The sequence below is a fragment of the Dryas octopetala genome, chromosome 7 (genome assembly GCF_963921425.1).
Source record: "Dryas octopetala chromosome 7, drDryOcto1.1, whole genome shotgun sequence".
NCBI lineage: Eukaryota > Viridiplantae > Streptophyta > Magnoliopsida > Rosales > Rosaceae > Dryas > Dryas octopetala.
The window spans coordinates 4,588,745-4,605,203 of NC_141372.1; the positions used below are offsets into that span (position 1 = coordinate 4,588,745).

Below are 16,459 nucleotides of genomic sequence, written 5' to 3' on the forward strand. Positions count from 1 at the left end.
AATTTTTTAACAATTGCTAGCTTAAGCATCTTGTGAAGGAAATTGTAGCCTTTAATTCAAAATTAATATGAGACAACACACTTTATATTTATATGTGGATAACTTATATTAAATGATCTGAAGTATGTGTGACTACTCGACTTAACATACGTTAATAAATATGACTTTGATACCATAAAAGAAAATATAAGATCTAACTTAAAATCAATCATTAATGGATTAATTTGAAGAAGTCCAAAACCCTTAAAAACACTAATACTTAAAAATACTGTGCAATTTATGAATTACTGTGAGGGTGAATTGGTGAAAGTATATATATATATATGAGTAATGATGGAGCATGTTTTAATTCCATGTCATGATATGTATGTAGGTATGTCGTCATAGAGAAGAATGCATGGGAAGTCCACGTGAATGTCTGACATATAACGGTGGTGCTAGCTTTTACGGATTAGAGGCAAAGTGGTGATAATGTTGTTTTTGCTTTCAGCCTATCACACCACCCTTATTGCTGCTCAAAACTGCTAACACGTGAACTCAATCCTACCTGGCACACCACCGTGGATCACAGTGCCAACAATGCATATATATATGCATTCATCCCTTTAATCTATTATTATTTAGTTGGTTTTTTAAGAAAAACATTAAATACAATAGCAAGCAGTGCGTTCATAATAATTGGGAACTAGCTAATCAAGTAGCTAGGAAGGGTTATCAATGAAGAGTTCGATCTTATCCCCCCAAAACTTGAACGTACTAATTTGCTGCTTTGCATTTGGACATATATATGTATATAGCTAGCTAGGGGAATGGGACACCTGGGAGGCCTCCAAAACAGTCAACACTATCTGGGAACTTTTACACCTTTCTAGCTAATTACTAGCTAGAGTTCTTATCTCTTTTGTGTGAGGACATACTGTAAAATACAATTGGATCGATATATGCTGAGCCTCACTCTACTATATATTTATTTTCCAACTAAATATACATATATAAGGCTGGTCAATTGATGTAATTGTTCGCACATATATTGCAAAAGGCCGGGGTCAATGCATGCATATATAGTGATTGAGAAATGGGATTGAAGGGTAGGTTAGGTTAGGTTGCCTCCCAATGCAGGATCTAAAGACACAGAAGTGCTAATGTCTCAATGCAAGGATCATGCACATATGTCTCAACAAAACCCATTTATTCCTTCCATCCACATCGATCCCAACCAATTCCAATACAATCTAGGAGAGATACAAACACAAGAGTATTGGAAGGCTAACATGATAGACATCATGATAAATAAATAAATAAATAACATGTAAGGGTCAAACAAACAAGTCTTCTGAAGACCCATGTGAGACGAGACATCTGGCTAATTAAGGTCCCAACATCCTCATCCTGATTCCTGAAGGTCTTCTCCATTCTGTAATTCTGTAATGGAGTAAGAGGGTGCCCCGGCCCCTTGTCTTTTGAACATAGCATAGAGCCTTCCATAACCCACATGTACTTTGTATCTCTCCACACACACACACTTTGGGTAATTGCTTGGGATTCCAAAAGTTGGACGTTGTGACATTAAATAATCTTGTAATATTGGGAAAAAAAACCCTCTCTCGCAATCTATCATGTAATAAGAGAGTCAAACACAAATTCGTTGTAGGCTTAATATATATTGTTGGCCAATTTCCTAATAAATTAAGTTTTTAGAGTATAGTAATTATCTAACATGGTATTAGCACTACCAGAAAATTGGCCAATAGGAACAAATTTTTAGCCACAGATAAAATTCTGTGACAAATTTCAATTCAGTCAATGCTATTCCTTTTATTAAGTTCAAAAAACCCACTGATCGATGAGAATATGTGAGAATAGATCTCACAGATATGTATATCTATGTCTATAGATTAAAAAATTAATTTATTCAATTATAATATATATATATTTTTTCTAACTTTTTATATATATTCACAATAATAATGATATTCTCTGTGCTAGAGTTCGCATTTCTAATCACTGTCAGACAGCAAGTGGATGGTTGAGAAGTGTGTAACAGAGCTAATTTCGACTAGGCCTAAAATATCACAGATATATTTCCTATGTGATTGATTTTTTGTTTGCGTGTGATATACGGTGGGTGTAATGAGCGGCAACAATTAATCCAAAAAATTGCCGCCTATTTTACAATCTAATTGCCAGTTAATACTTTAATAGAGTCACAGAAGTACAATACAAATTAAAAAAGCTGATTCTAGAACTTCCCTACACAACACCCAAAGACTGATAAATAGAACAAACTTATCCCTTTAATTTGACAATAGAAATACAACACCCAAATACAAAGTCCACCTCACCCTTCTTCTCTGCTGCGACGGTGGTGTGTGAGAAGGAATTTGTGAACTCAGCTCTTAGTAAAAGGCAAGTACTTCATTACCACATATGAGATGCTACTTATTATTTAGCTATGAATTTATATGAACTATTATTGACTGCTAGCTTGTTCATATCCTTGTACAGATGCATGAGTTTGTGGATGATGATCTTGTTTCACTAGAGGCCGACACAGGAATGCTGCTGCCACTAAACCCACTAGCTGATATGCATAATGGGGAGCTACTCAACGTTCCAGGGAATGGGACGAAGATGATAGCGCTGAAGAAATCGAAGATGGTGATGGAAGTGAGCTGTGCAAACGTCGAGGGCGAAACATAGAAAATTGGGCAGTTAATGGACCAGAGGTGATGGTTTTTAACAAGAAGGGGCAAGCAGTTGAACCTGGTCCGACAGTGGCCCGATGGCAGCGATTTCTTGGACTGATGGTGATTAAAAAAATGCAATATTATTAAAATATTTTGAATAAATCCATGTATTTGTTTAAATATAAAAATAATAACTCACGGTTTACAAATTAAGATAGTGAGTCCAGCATTCATGCCATATTATATTATTTAAAAAATAATTAGTTTAATATAATAATGAATCTATTTTATTGATATTGATGTACAGAACTTTCAAGGTATTATCCCACCGTTTTACACAAAATGTGAGTGAATGGCCTATACCCACCCAAGTAGTACCCACTGACCCAGTTTTAGTAGCTGTTCCGTAGCTAGCTGGGTTAGACACAGATAACAGTGGAAAAATTGGGTAAAGCCCACAGATGTGGACAGTGGCTGATGGCCAATTTTCTGGTAGTGTAGAGTACTTTTTGCAAGAGGTTATGCGTTCGACTCCCAATCCACACTTGGTTTGCATAATGCAAGGGTGGGGCTGCATTTAACTATTTGTATCTTTCTCCATTTATCGTCTTTTCATGTGCAGAATGTGGCTACACGTGAGGGCAGGTGTAAACTTGATATACATTGTTGACCAACTTCCTACGTAATATGGAAAATTTACTTGTAATATTGAGGTGTAAATTGGGTTTTTTTCGTTTATAATATATGTGAACGGATTGGATTGGATTGGGTTGCTAGTAACCTAATAAGTGAAGAAGGTAAGAATAAGATAAGGGCAACCAAATGATGAAATGACTAAGAGTAGTAATATGGGTAGAATACAAAAATGGGGATTAGGGCATGTTGGTTGGTCGGATTAGATTTTGTAGGGGTCCTAGGGGACCCCCAGCCTCAGCTGGGAGACGAGGTCGGAGACTTGAGAGTGACAGGTACGTACAATCTAAATCTCTTGCATACCCTAATTACAATCCCCAATAATATTATTTCTTCCTAGCTCACTGCATCTGTCCTTTTGATAGCTAGGTGGGATGTATTTGCATTCAAATACAACACAACACATCACATCCAATTTAATCAACTTTCCTTGAAGTTTTGTCCCAATTCGATCTACTTCTAGAATCATCGACAGGATAGACCCCACCACCCCCATATTATTATTATTATCATTACTCATGGCCAAACATCATCAATAGGAAGGCTGGGAAGGAGTTAAAAGCTTCACATGCATGGATCTTTAGGGGTAAAACTGTAAGCTGGAGTGTTTTTTCAATATGGTTGTGTAATTGGTGTAAATGCTATAGAAATAAAGGTCATGCTCAGCTACCGATCCTTTGTGGGTTTTTTTCTTTCGATTTTTCGATTTTTTTTTTTTTTTTTTTTCTAAATGTACATTGATCTAGGGGTAACGTTACTGAGTCTTCTGATCAAATTCTTGGGTGTATTTAGAAGCGTCATCTTTGAACTTGAGAAGAATATTGCATGCTTTTTTGGGTTGGCCGAAACGTAGATCCGGGCCATGGGCTGGCCATATATACTTCCACCATTAAAATACTGCGAAGTGCGAATAGAGTTTAGAGACCCAAGAAGGCCCAATTTGTGCTTTTTAAACATGGAAGATTCTAGCCTTCTGTATTTTGGTTTCATGGGCTATGAGCCTATGACTAGCCATTCTTCAATAAGAACAATAATTCATAAAATAAAATAAAAAAATAAGAAAAAGAGAAGAAAGTTCTTGCCCCAAATGGTCCCTCGAAAACCATAAGTTGAAGATTTCGGATAATATTTTGAAAACTAAATTATATAAAGCACCTAAATTATAATTTTCTCTAAAGTTTGCTTTTACCTATGAATAAAATAATTGAGGAAAAAACTAATAGAATACAACTAAGAGGACAGCCCAGAAAAGACCTTATAATTTTCAGTGAAGCAAGGATGTAATCCAATCCATATGTATCTGTGGAATATCTGATGTGAACAAGCGCAACCAATATTTCCAAAAGCCATAGCTGTTAGAAGAGGCGCAACCTAATCCTATAAATCACCTAATACCAGACTCGAGAGCACACTCTCCATGACTACTCATTCGGACTTCCACCCTTACGGATTAGCCAAACCTGGAACCATATAGGCCCACCCTTGAGCCCGAGCAATGCTCCCGCATTAATATCTAATCCAACTATCATCCTAGCTAGCTGTGGTTGATTATAATTTTGTAAACTTGCACATAAATTAGATTTAACAATTCGAGAAATTATTTTGTATAAGCGATGCACTGCCACAGTGCCACATGGTATAACTAATCTATGTATCATAATATGAGTAGATGTTATTAATATTATACCCTACTAATATAAATATACCGTCTAATAATATTCTTACACGTTAGATTGGTTATACCACGTAGCGGTATATTGGTTATATCCAATAATTTTTCTAACAATTCTTAATTTAACAAGCTAAAAGGGCTTTGTCAAAAGAAATCATATTTGACTGAAAAAAATAAAAAAATAAAAAAATAAAAAAAATAAATAAGGAGAAATATCTCCTAATATTATATTAATACAGTCTGACAGTAAATTTGTTTAAAACATTGGTCTATATTGGCGATTTGGCATTACCAGCGGATTGGGAGATTAAAGGGTCTTAATAAATAGGTTTCTTACAAGACCCATCGATCGTGACTATAATTCTTCGATTTAATTTGAACGTTAATCGTGAAGAAGATATAGGCATCATTGTTAGTGTTACGCGCGCAATGATCAATGGTTTGACATAATTAAATATTAATATAGGTCCAGCCACTTATATTAACTGTGTCTCAATTAACTTTGTGTGATCGAGAGAGTAGTACGACTTGATTTGCAAAATTCCAAGCTTGACTAGTTAAACCAAGCACCCATGGACGTACGTGCTATCTTGAACCCGTGTACGTAATTTATTTTAAGAGCTTAATCACCAATTAGTCAGCAAATTCTCTGTAGTTCGTGTCATATAGTTTTAATTTAATCATTTGTTAGCTAATTATTCCCTTATTTGACCTAATCATGTAAGGGGTACGGTGTGTTTAATTTGAATGAAAAAATTGATGGTATATGCAGAATTTCAAATGATGTGATGATTAAACACAGGAAGAGTTCGACCTTTCACTATTTCTTTTTCTTTTAAATAAAGGAAATTAAGTATAGTTCAGACTCTCATGCATATTAATTACTAAGATTTACTTTGTTATTAACATTACATATGAATGAAATTAAGGTAATCCATGCATGATGAATAGAAAGGTGATTTTTTTTTTTTTCTTTCCGTGTTATAGAATAGAGTACTATATATATATATATACACATATATAGTTTGTCTCGAGTGCAGATAAACGCACCGTATATTTGTAGTTTATCTTGGGTATTGCTCTGCTGACGTCCACACTATACGAATAGAGTGAGTGATCTGTTTAATTGACCTTTGTTAATTTGGCGATCCATCTCTTCAACCTTTGTTAATTCTGGTGATTAATCTGTTAAAATTACACATCAAGGTAATAAATTACTCCTGTTGAAACTGAAATGCATAAGGTAAAAAAAGAAAAACACAGAAAACAACAAAAAGAGAAGGACAACTACTACTTTTTGTCTTGTTTAGGCGAAAATTCCAACATGGCTAGCTACCGTTATATATAGATGAAAACCCAAGATTAACAAGTTAATGCAATAAATTAAGCAACCAGTACTCTCAAATAATAGATATTCCTTAATTTCCTATGGTAGGGCACATTATATAAATATAGACATATATAGAATCACTGTACGTCCTACTTTTGTATATATATATGGTTGATCTGTAGTATCTGTTGAGACTTTGACATATCGCAGCCCATCATCTTCATCATCATCATCTCCTTGGTTCGAAGCCACACTATTAAAACATGGCTTCAAAGGAACATGCACGTGTCTGTGACAATTATGTGTTTTTGAAGCCAGAAGAGGTAAGTTTCATTGAGCTCATTCGCCTCTTGTGTTCCTCCGATATCGAAAAAAGAAGATTCATCAACAGCTCGGAAGAGGAAGGCCGGAAGCCAAGAAACTTTGAACGCAGGTGGCTCATCTTCATCTCTGTTGTAGTGCAATATGGCTTCCTTTTCTCCACACACCCCATGGCTTGGATTGGGAAAGTTGTCCAGAAGTGGCTCAATCTTATATCAAGCAACGGCGGATTATTCATGCTCTTCATAAACCGGCTCAAAGGTAATTAGGTCATGTGTATTTTGGTCCACTTAGTTGTAGTCTTGTAGATATATGTATGTTGATAATTATGTACTTACTCGGGCTAGTTCTTAACTGAACGTTTATAATTAAGCTTTTTTTAATTTTTTTAACAAAGGAATTCATTAATTAAAACCCCTTAATTTTATTTTGGTATGAAGGCGTTTTGATTGTGAAACCGGTGTCTTTTTCGGTTTGATTTGAAGGAGTTTTGATTATGGGACCAAACTACTTTCAATTGGCTAGAAAATGTTTCGGTTTTGAAATCAAAAGAATTAAGGATCCCGCTTATTGATTTTAAGAGATTTTTCAATGTATTACTAATCAATACAGCCCAAGTCAATGACCATGGTTGAAAAATGAATCATCAATAACCTTTCAATCTTTCCAGTTATTAATTAATGTATGCATGACTCAAAACAGCAAATAACTAATTAAAAGGGTCATTATATTCTGCTAATTTCAGTGCTTATATATACATGACTAAATGGATATATGGGTGTGCAGGAAAGGTGGTGAGCCCCGATTCTTTATCATCCAGAACCGTGTTGGGAAATCTTGATAGACGCATTGAATTAGATGACAACATCAAACCTGACCATGCAAGATATAAAGGGGTGCTCTCTATGATGGCTGCTAAATTGTCATATGAAAACCAAGACCTCAGTGAAATTGTTGTCAGGGATCACTGGAAGGTACGTAATTAATTAGCATTAGTACTATATATGCATATATAACCAATGTCATTATGTGCATATGATGATGATGATGATCGGAATTAATTGATTTTTTATTCTTTGGAGTGCGCAGATGAAATTCTTGGGGTTTCACAAGTTTTGGAATGGTAAGAAACAAACCTTAATTAATTGCATATTCCTTAAAAGATCATATATATGACTGTTTTTAGGATTTATCCATGAGCAAAACAATCTACAGCAGAATTGGCTTTCTAATTAAATGATATATATAATTAATGTGCTTGATATGTAGGTCATGACTCAGACTCATGATCACTTTGCTTGATATTTAGCATTCCATTTTCCCATTCACAAACCCATTAATTGTTGATGAACATGATCTAGTTGTTGTGGCAAGAACTCTGTTTGCTTCATATGAATACAAATAAATATTGCATAGTTTGATGATGTACTCTAACCCCACAAATAAGCTTAAACTAATAATGGAATTAATTAAGCATTGGATGACTAGACACATGAAAGCAATTAGTAAGCAAAGTTGTAAGGAAGTAGGACAAATATAAAACTCTAAACTTGTCTCTAATTCTAATTCTTACGTTATTCCAAATGTTGAGGATTCAGCAAACACTAGCCACTAGGGGAAGCTACGCTTGCCTCAATCGTTTTTCTATCCAACCTGGGTGTGCTTGCTCATACAAACATCCAAAAAGAAAAAAGAAAAAAAAGTTTTTCTTAGTCAATAAAAATTTGAGCCCAAATCTTATTAAAAAAGTTTGGCCCAAATGGGGCCCTGAAATCCAAGCCTAAAGTTATAAGGCCCATTTACTAAAATAATTATTCATGGAAATGTTTGAATACCACAGGTTACCAGGGACGAGATTCAACACAAGCCTTGGTGTTCCAAGACACAAGGTCAGACCCTAACTTGATTGTGGTCTCATTCAAAGGCACCGACCCATTTGATGCGGATGCATGGAGGACTGATTTCGATATCTCATGGTGCGAGTTCCCCAAAGTTGGGAAGACCCATGGCGGCTTCATGAAAGCTCTTGGCATGCAAAAAAACTACAGCTGGCCCCTTGAACCTGATGATCAACTAGAACAACAAGGCAGTGACCAACATAAGTTTGCTTACTACGAAATCAGACAAATGCTGATAGACATACTGGAAAAGAACAAGAGTGCAAAGTTTATATTGACAGGGCACAGCTTGGGCGGGGCCCTGGCGATAATGTTTGTGGCGGTGTTGGCAATGCACGAGCCACATGAACGGTTGCTGGAGAGGTTGGAGGGGGTGTACACTTTTGGACAGCCCAGGGTTGGGGATGAGAAGTTTGGAGAGTTTATGAAGGAGAAGCTAGAGAAATATGGGGTGAGGTATATGAGGTATGTTTATAGCAATGACATGGTGCCTAGGATACCTTATGATGATCAAACTCTCTTGTTTAAGCACTTTGTGCCAAGCCTTTACTACAACAGCTTCTACAAGGGAAAGGTCACTCTCTCTCTCTCTCTCTCTCTCTAGCATGTAGACATGGTATTACATGACAACTTTTGAATTATGTAATAAGTGTATTATATGATGTGCCTCTTATATAATAAGTTGTTAGCATTTGAGGGATACCAGTCTTTTCATAATAGATGAGTTATTTTGAGACAAACGTTGTACATATGCAACAAGGGTTATAGAGTTATTGTATACCTATGTTGTATAGAATTTCTTTGTACGATCACTAACACTAAAAATGCATCTTGGTTGGATCCAGGTCTTGCAGGAGGAACCCAACAAGAACTACTTCAATTTATTATGGGTCATACCGAAGAGCCTAAATGCAATTTGGGAGCTGATTAGGAGTTTTATCCTCCCTTTAATAAGAGGTTCGGAATACAAGGAAGGGTGGTTTATGAGATTGCTGAGGGTAGTTGGTTTGGTAATTCCGGGATTGGCAGCTCATGGTCCTCAAGATTATGTCAATATTACACGGTTGGGATCCCTTCCTTCACTTACCCACTTCCAAAACCCTATTCCTCAACAAAATTCTAAACTCGACTGATATAGCAACATTTAGAATAGAATTGTGGATTCCATGTCATTTGCCGCTATACTCTGCTAGAAGACATAGTTATATTTTTGTGTTGGATGTTGGATGTTGGATGTTGGATCGATGTTGGATGTTGCTGAAGCAACGGGCTGTGTTGGGCCAGTCTGGTTCGAAATTCTTTTGTTTAGGTTGGGGTCCAGTTCGTACTATTTCGGACTAGCCCATTTGGCCGAGGCCAATTGAGCCCAACTAGACCTATTTGGATTTAGTTTGATTTCTTGTGTGACATTTGTTGACGTTTGTTCACTCGTTTCTCTCTACTCTCACTAGCACAACAGCTTCTATGTGACTACAATAGTTTTGCATCTTAGACAGAATAATGGAGTACGGTGCCATTCATATGTGAGTAGCATGCAAGAACTTAAAAAATTAACTAATCAATCATACAATGCCCTGGGTGCACTCTGATTCAAGCATCATGGTGGGAAAAAAAAAACAGAGTACGTATATAATCTAAAAGTCTTTGATTTACACACACACACACACACACACACACAAGCATTATTAGTCATTGAATCCCCAAGAATTGCTTACTAGGATCCTAGTTATCTAAAACTGAACTTGAGGTTTTGGTGCTTCGTGCCACTGGAAAACTGCGTTCACATTGATTTAGTGTCAAAATAGTATAGCTGCTAACCGCTATACACCGTCCATTCATGTCTAATCCTCCATAACTCGTTTACTTAACCTGGAAAGAGATGCAAATGGCTGTTCATCAGAATCAGAACGCAGCATAAGAACCAAAAATAGGTTTCATATCGTTCATCAGAACAGATACCCTGAAACCAAGGACATGCATGTAAATTGAATCCGAGGTTGTAGTTTCCAGTTGAACTGCATCAGCAGCTAGTTTCTTCTACCCAACAATTATATTATACATGTTACAGAATACCAAGTTCCACAATTTCAAAATATTAAAAAAACTGCTATGTGCACATATTATGTTAAAACGTTGTCAAAATCTACATTCTTCATCAAAACAACAGAGAGACCCTTGCTGTATAGCTCAAGGTAAGCAAATGGCAAGGTAACTTGAAAAAGTTACAATTTTGCAGCGACAAATTACCTTGCTTTATAGTTGTGGAACAACACATCGCCGGATGAGGCATTAGAAAGCATGGCATGTAAAACAACCACTCAAAGAACCCATCTGACGAGTTCTACGAATTGATATAGCTTTACGTGAGGTCCTTGAACCTTGTGCCTGGTTGGTTGATACTGAGCTTCTCATGTCTTTAGCTTTCTTCTGAGCCGATCTCAACTTGCTCATGATTTTATCCATAGACGATGATCTCTTCTTTTCCAGCTTCATCTGAAACAGACAAAAGTAAGGGCCAATATTTGCAGAACTGAACACAATAATGCATGTCTTACACGGTTAGCATAAAACAAAACCTATCAATCTGTGATTAGGATAGTATGATGTAAATCCTGTATATCATTTAGTCATCTTTTTCCATTTGTTAAAAGTTCTTAATATTAGAAATCACCATAAACCTAGCTTTCTCTTAACTTGCCTATGAAAAACCGGCTTGCAAGGGAAAGATGACTAACAACTCATATTAGGATGTTCTATTTTTTTCCATGTGGGACATTTGGGCTGTAACACTATATATAAAGACACACCTCTAATTTCCGTATTGCCGCCTCAGCTTTCGCCTTCTGCAGGTTCTCCCATGCAGTGATTTTGGCTTCCTCTCTTTTAACTCTGAAAAAAGACAGAGGTTGACATTTCAATATTAGTATAGATATGTTTGATCTGCACACATGTCAACATATCAACTCATTTAATGATATTTATCTCAAATCTCTATATTTTTGACTTGCAAGTCTATGGTAATCAGGGCAGGAAACTGATGCCGTAAAGATAGCAATTTTCTTCATAAGGTTTAAACAAATTGGCTATGAAATTCTTGACTCTTTAATTTTATTTTTCTTTAATTTACATCATAAAACAAGAATGCTTAATAATAAAATTATGTGGCAAACATACTGTGAAATGTTCTTCGCTGCTGTATCTGAGAGATCCCAAGCAGAAGATCGAGCCTCAGCATCTTTCTTTTTCCAATTATCAACAATATCAGCGCCCGTCCCAGGTATTCGGGATCTATGTTTCTTTGACCACCTTGTCACAGTGACCCTTTCATCTACCTGCACATCCCTGACTTCCAACTTCATAGAAGGGGCACCACTCTGCAATTCCAGAACAGGCATAATAGAGGAAGTGGAGGCAGAGTAAGAAGGCCCCCCATTGGGAGATGAGTGGGTACTTTCGTCAGGGCTCATCTGGGTTGCCATGTCTCTTCTGGAAACTGCTCGAGATACATTGGTTGCTGCATCCTTGACCCCATCAAGCTTTTCATCTGGTGTATGAACCAATGAAAACAGACCAAATATCAGCCATGCATGAGCACAATAGTTTTAGCAATTGATATACCAAAAGAACCCATCAAGCATATATCAAATCGATCTGGTAAATTACCTACATTCATGTACCAAATACAAGTTATTATGACTATGAGAATCTATTTTGATTTACTTAGCTCAATTAAGTAAGTGATGTCCAATGGAAACAAATTAAACACTAACCTTGAGAGCAAGGCAGTGATGGCTGCTGGTTCAGCACCTCAGAGCAACCATGTACACTAGCCGAACGGGCAATGCAAGGCTCTGTCCGAATCGGAAAACCTCCATTATTGTCACCGGAATGGAATGCCAAACCATCTGCTGCTATAACACCAGCCGAAAATGGCGAAGCAGGCATGAAATTGCCTACATTGTCTCCCTCAAACATGGGCATCGCCGGAGAATACAAGGAATAATAAGCAACCCCAGGAGGGCCAAGTGGACCACTCTTCGACTTTGGCCTCCGCTGGGCTTGCTGATACGAGTTCCTCACCACACCATCGCCGCCCTGAACCGGACTGAAAATCCACCTCTCTGCATCTTCCCATTTTGATGGCAATGTCCTTCCATTATTGAAGGGCAACAATGCAGCAGTGGTATTATTCTTCCGACCCATATTGGAATGCGCCGGGACTCGCTCGGAGCTCCACCCCTTGTGCACTCCTAGAGCTGTGTGGCGGTAAGTGGGTGTTCCGGGACTTGGAAACGTTCCGGATGACTTGCGAGACGAGGCCATGGAGGTCTTCTTTATGGTTCCCAATCGGGGCGAGGAGACAGAGGCATTGTTCAAATCCAAAGAAGCGGGTCTTGGCCTGTCTAGCTTTTTCGACAAAGCTTCAGATCTGGATCGCCGGTCCTGGCATTCTATACAAGCAAAAGGGTAAAGCACTCAAGCTGAGGAGCTTAATTTGGTTTGGTTCGAAAATGGGCGTTACCTTTGAGGGCCAGAGAGAAAGAGTTTCTGGCTGAATCGATGAGACCTATATCCGCGTCGGTGTCATCTTTTTGAACTGAAGCCAAACAAACAAACAGTGCGTGAGTCAGAGAACAGAAAGTCCGTCGTCTGAGAGAGCTTAGCTGTGTTACCTTTGGCTTTTTCTCCTTTTCTTGAGAGACGACCGTGGGTGATGATGTTGCTGTGTAAAGCGAGCTTGTTTGGATCTGGATCGCGATCTGGACCACTCGAGCTTTCTTCATGTGCTGCCGAAGAAGAATGCTGCATCATCCAAATCACACATCATCATAAACCGAATCAAATTGATCCCCATTTTCACAATAAAAACAAAGCATGCAGAGCAGAGGGTGATACCGGAGAGATCTCGGAGTCGAAAGAGCAGCGGTCAACGCTCGCAGAGGCGGAAGAGAAGAGACTGAAGTTGGACTCCAGGGTGAAGATGACCGAGTCAGGGCTTGCGTCTCGGACTCTCAAACCCGATCTCTGCTCCTCCGGCATTGTCAATTACCACCCCGAATCTCATAATCTCACTCGCATTGCATTTCGGAGAGTGAAAGAGTTGAAGATTCGCTTTACTCTGTGTAAAATGGCGGGTATTAATTTACAAGGAGTTGCTTTGTTTAATTAATTTATGTGAGATTATGTCACGGTCATTATGTTGCCCAAATCACGCTTGAGATTTCGTTAAACGACTCGAAAAGACAACTAATTTTTTAAATCAGGCGACTTTGTTTTTGTTAATCAAGTGGGGATCAGTGGGGTGGGGCTCGCGCCTTTTAATGTTTGCGCGTAGTCATTAGCTTTGACTACAAGAAAATGACAGTGGGGCCCACGTGTCATATGTCAGGGAGTTTTTTTGTTTGGGTCCGGTATTGGCGGTTGGTTGGGTGGGTGGGCCGTGGACCCGTGGTCATTCATGGCTTGGGGTAAGTAAAATGGACTTCCGGTTAGTAACTTTCGGTGGGTGGAGACTAAGAATTTTGAATGGCAATGATAAAACTTATGAAAAATCGTGGAGAATTGATTTATTAATAAATTATTATGAAATATAGTTTTTGAAAGATTTTTAAGTAGAATTAGTCAAATAAAAAATTAAGCCAAAACTTAATTTATTGGTCTATATGCAGAAAACAAGCTGACAAGAGTTCGGCAGATGTATTTGCATATGCAAATTTTAAGTTGCAAATATAGATTTTTAAGTTATAGATGCATATTTTAGATTGCAGATACATTAATGAATGAGATCGCAGATGCAGGTTGCATTTGCAACTGTCGAGTGCTAAATAAGACAAGCGCTCTGTAGAATTGCCGAGTACTCGGTAAAAGAGATTAGGCTTTTACTTAACTTTTGGGTAGGCTGGATCTTGACTTGTATTTATTTCTCATTTTAGACTTCTACTTAAAGCACCTTACTTCATTTGTATTAAAATAATTAAGTGAAATTAAAAGGTGATGAAAAGGGGTCCGAAAAATTGAACAATTTCATGGTTTAAGTAAATATCTGAATTTAGGTCAAGCATTCAAAGGTTATCTACTATCACTGTTGATCATTAATAAGCACAAGTCAAAAAGAAAAAACTTTAAAACTCCCAAAATATAGTAGTTATCGTATTCAATAACACCAATCACTAACAATTATACATAAAGTTTTGAACAACCAACGTTAACTTTTATTCAAATGAAATAAATTTAAAATGTAAATACTTTTATCGGTTTAAAACTTACGGATGGTACTATTAAGTCTATTATATATTGATGACCTTATAATGTAAATTTTTTTTTTACAAAAACAACGGTATAGACTTAAATAAGTTAAATTTCAAAAATGAATGCTAAATATAGAATTTTCTATTAATTTTGATGTTATGAATTTATCTGATGGATGGATTTAAACTATGAGACCATATACTAACTGGAAAATTAAGATTAAATACCAAATCTCAATAATTTTTTTGTATAGCATGAAGACTATATAATATTTCAATTAAACTATCAAATTTAAATATAATTTTTTAGATTATGTCACAAATATATTGACTCTTTTGATTTGAGCCTTTCAATTTGATATTTTTATCTTTTGGTCAACATATGATAGGTGTTAGTTAAAATTTATAAGGTTTTGACAAAATTGTCCTTGAAGCTTTTATATTATCTTAAAAATTTGTTAATATAGTTTCAACTTCACATTTAGTTATAACTGTACGACACTCACAACTTTAAATTTAGTTGTGACTGAACGACAGTCACATCTAAGTTGTAAAACAATCACAATTAAGTTGTGACTTAATTGAATTTTTTTAAAAGAAATTATACTACAATATAGTATAAATAGAGGTCAAAATATTATTTTTACTCAAAATAATACATAATATAGTAGTGTGAGTTGTCTCTTTCAATTTATCAAGACAGTCACAGTTAAGTTGTGACTGGATTGATTTTTTTAATACAATATAATATAAATTAATATAATATTTGTGATGTAATATTTTTTTTTATTTTTTTATTATAGTGGCATGAGATGTAATATTTGTAAATTCTAATATATTTTACTTTATTATTTTGTTTAATTTTTTAACTAATACCTAATCTAAAATACTATTTAATTTTAATATCTAAACTAAAAAATTATTCAAATTTAGTAGTTAAAATCAATTCACCTTATACTAACACCATATGTCATACATGATACATCTAAGATTTAATGAAAAAATGAACCATAGCGACATACAACAGTCGAAAATATATGTATCACGTGCCCCTGTTTGCATGGCAGATATTTCTTCAAAATCTCAGTGAAGTTAACATCAACCTCGTCAGTGGTCATTATGATTGAAATGTAAGGAGAGTTGATTGATTTTAACCAGCAAATACAAACAATCAACTGTCACAGGCTGTTGCTTCTTGTTCATTTCCCCACCGAGAACAGCCAAAGGCTGCCACGCGTCATCATTTGGCAGCCATATCTTTCTGTCTACGTCATCATCAATTCACCATCAAACATTCAAACATGCTTTGGTTGATTGACCACCTTAATTTATCGATTTTACTTTTGTTTCTTGCAAAACAAACAGTTGATTATTTTACTACTTTTACGAAACGTACACCATCAAATCGCACTTGTTCCTTTAAGCATAATTAGTAACTTACATAACTAGAAAAACACATACGATACATCTGTATATAATATGGTAGATTTGTATAAAAATACAATGATAATTTATAAATTTAGCGCGCATTTGTAGAACATGATGTAATTTTTTGGGTATATACTATATGAATCCAGTTTTCTCTCCCAAGTCCAACCTTGTTTCTGATC

At 36.2% G+C, this 16,459-nt stretch overlaps 2 protein-coding genes across 2 annotated transcripts; one reads left to right on the forward strand and one right to left on the reverse strand.

The window, feature by feature from the left end:
• The first annotated feature begins 6,645 nt into the window (after positions 1-6,645).
• LOC147278760 (triacylglycerol lipase OBL1-like) lies at positions 6,646-9,734 on the forward strand. The gene is made up of 5 exons (XM_086252316.1): positions 6,646-6,964; positions 7,490-7,677; positions 7,793-7,826; positions 8,544-9,175; positions 9,447-9,734. Exons 1-5 carry the CDS (start codon positions 6,646-6,648, stop codon positions 9,732-9,734), a joined length of 1,461 nt encoding a protein of 486 aa, XP_086108442.1.
• A 467-nt stretch (positions 9,735-10,201) lies between these two features.
• Positions 10,202-13,714, reverse strand: LOC147278761 (Remorin family protein). The gene is made up of 8 exons (XM_086250821.1): positions 13,498-13,714; positions 13,275-13,404; positions 13,124-13,198; positions 12,372-13,052; positions 11,776-12,145; positions 11,409-11,490; positions 10,849-11,094; positions 10,202-10,470 (listed from the first exon to the last, which is right to left on the reverse strand). Exons 1-7 carry the CDS (start codon positions 13,639-13,641, stop codon positions 10,891-10,893), a joined length of 1,686 nt encoding a protein of 561 aa, XP_086106947.1. The 5' UTR covers positions 13,642-13,714; the 3' UTR covers positions 10,202-10,470; positions 10,849-10,890.
• Between the last annotated feature and the right edge of the window lie 2,745 nt (positions 13,715-16,459).

Coding starts and splice junctions, on each gene's coding strand:
- LOC147278760 (XM_086252316.1), top strand. CDS start 6,646: ATGGCTTCAAAGGAACATGCACGTGTCTGTGACAATTATGTGTTTTTG. Junction 7,827..8,543: donor GTTTCACAAGTTTTGGAATG/GTAAGAAACAAA, acceptor TGAATACCACAG/GTTACCAGGGACGAGATTCA. Junction 9,176..9,446: donor ACAGCTTCTACAAGGGAAAG/GTCACTCTCTCT, acceptor GGTTGGATCCAG/GTCTTGCAGGAGGAACCCAA.
- LOC147278761 (XM_086250821.1), bottom strand. CDS start 13,641: ATGCCGGAGGAGCAGAGATCGGGTTTGAGAGTCCGAGACGCAAGCCCT. Junction 13,053..13,123: donor TTTCTCTCTGGCCCTCAAAG/GTAACGCCCATT, acceptor TTGCTTGTATAG/AATGCCAGGACCGGCGATCC. Junction 11,095..11,408: donor CGGCAATACGGAAATTAGAG/GTGTGTCTTTAT, acceptor TGTCTGTTTCAG/ATGAAGCTGGAAAAGAAGAG.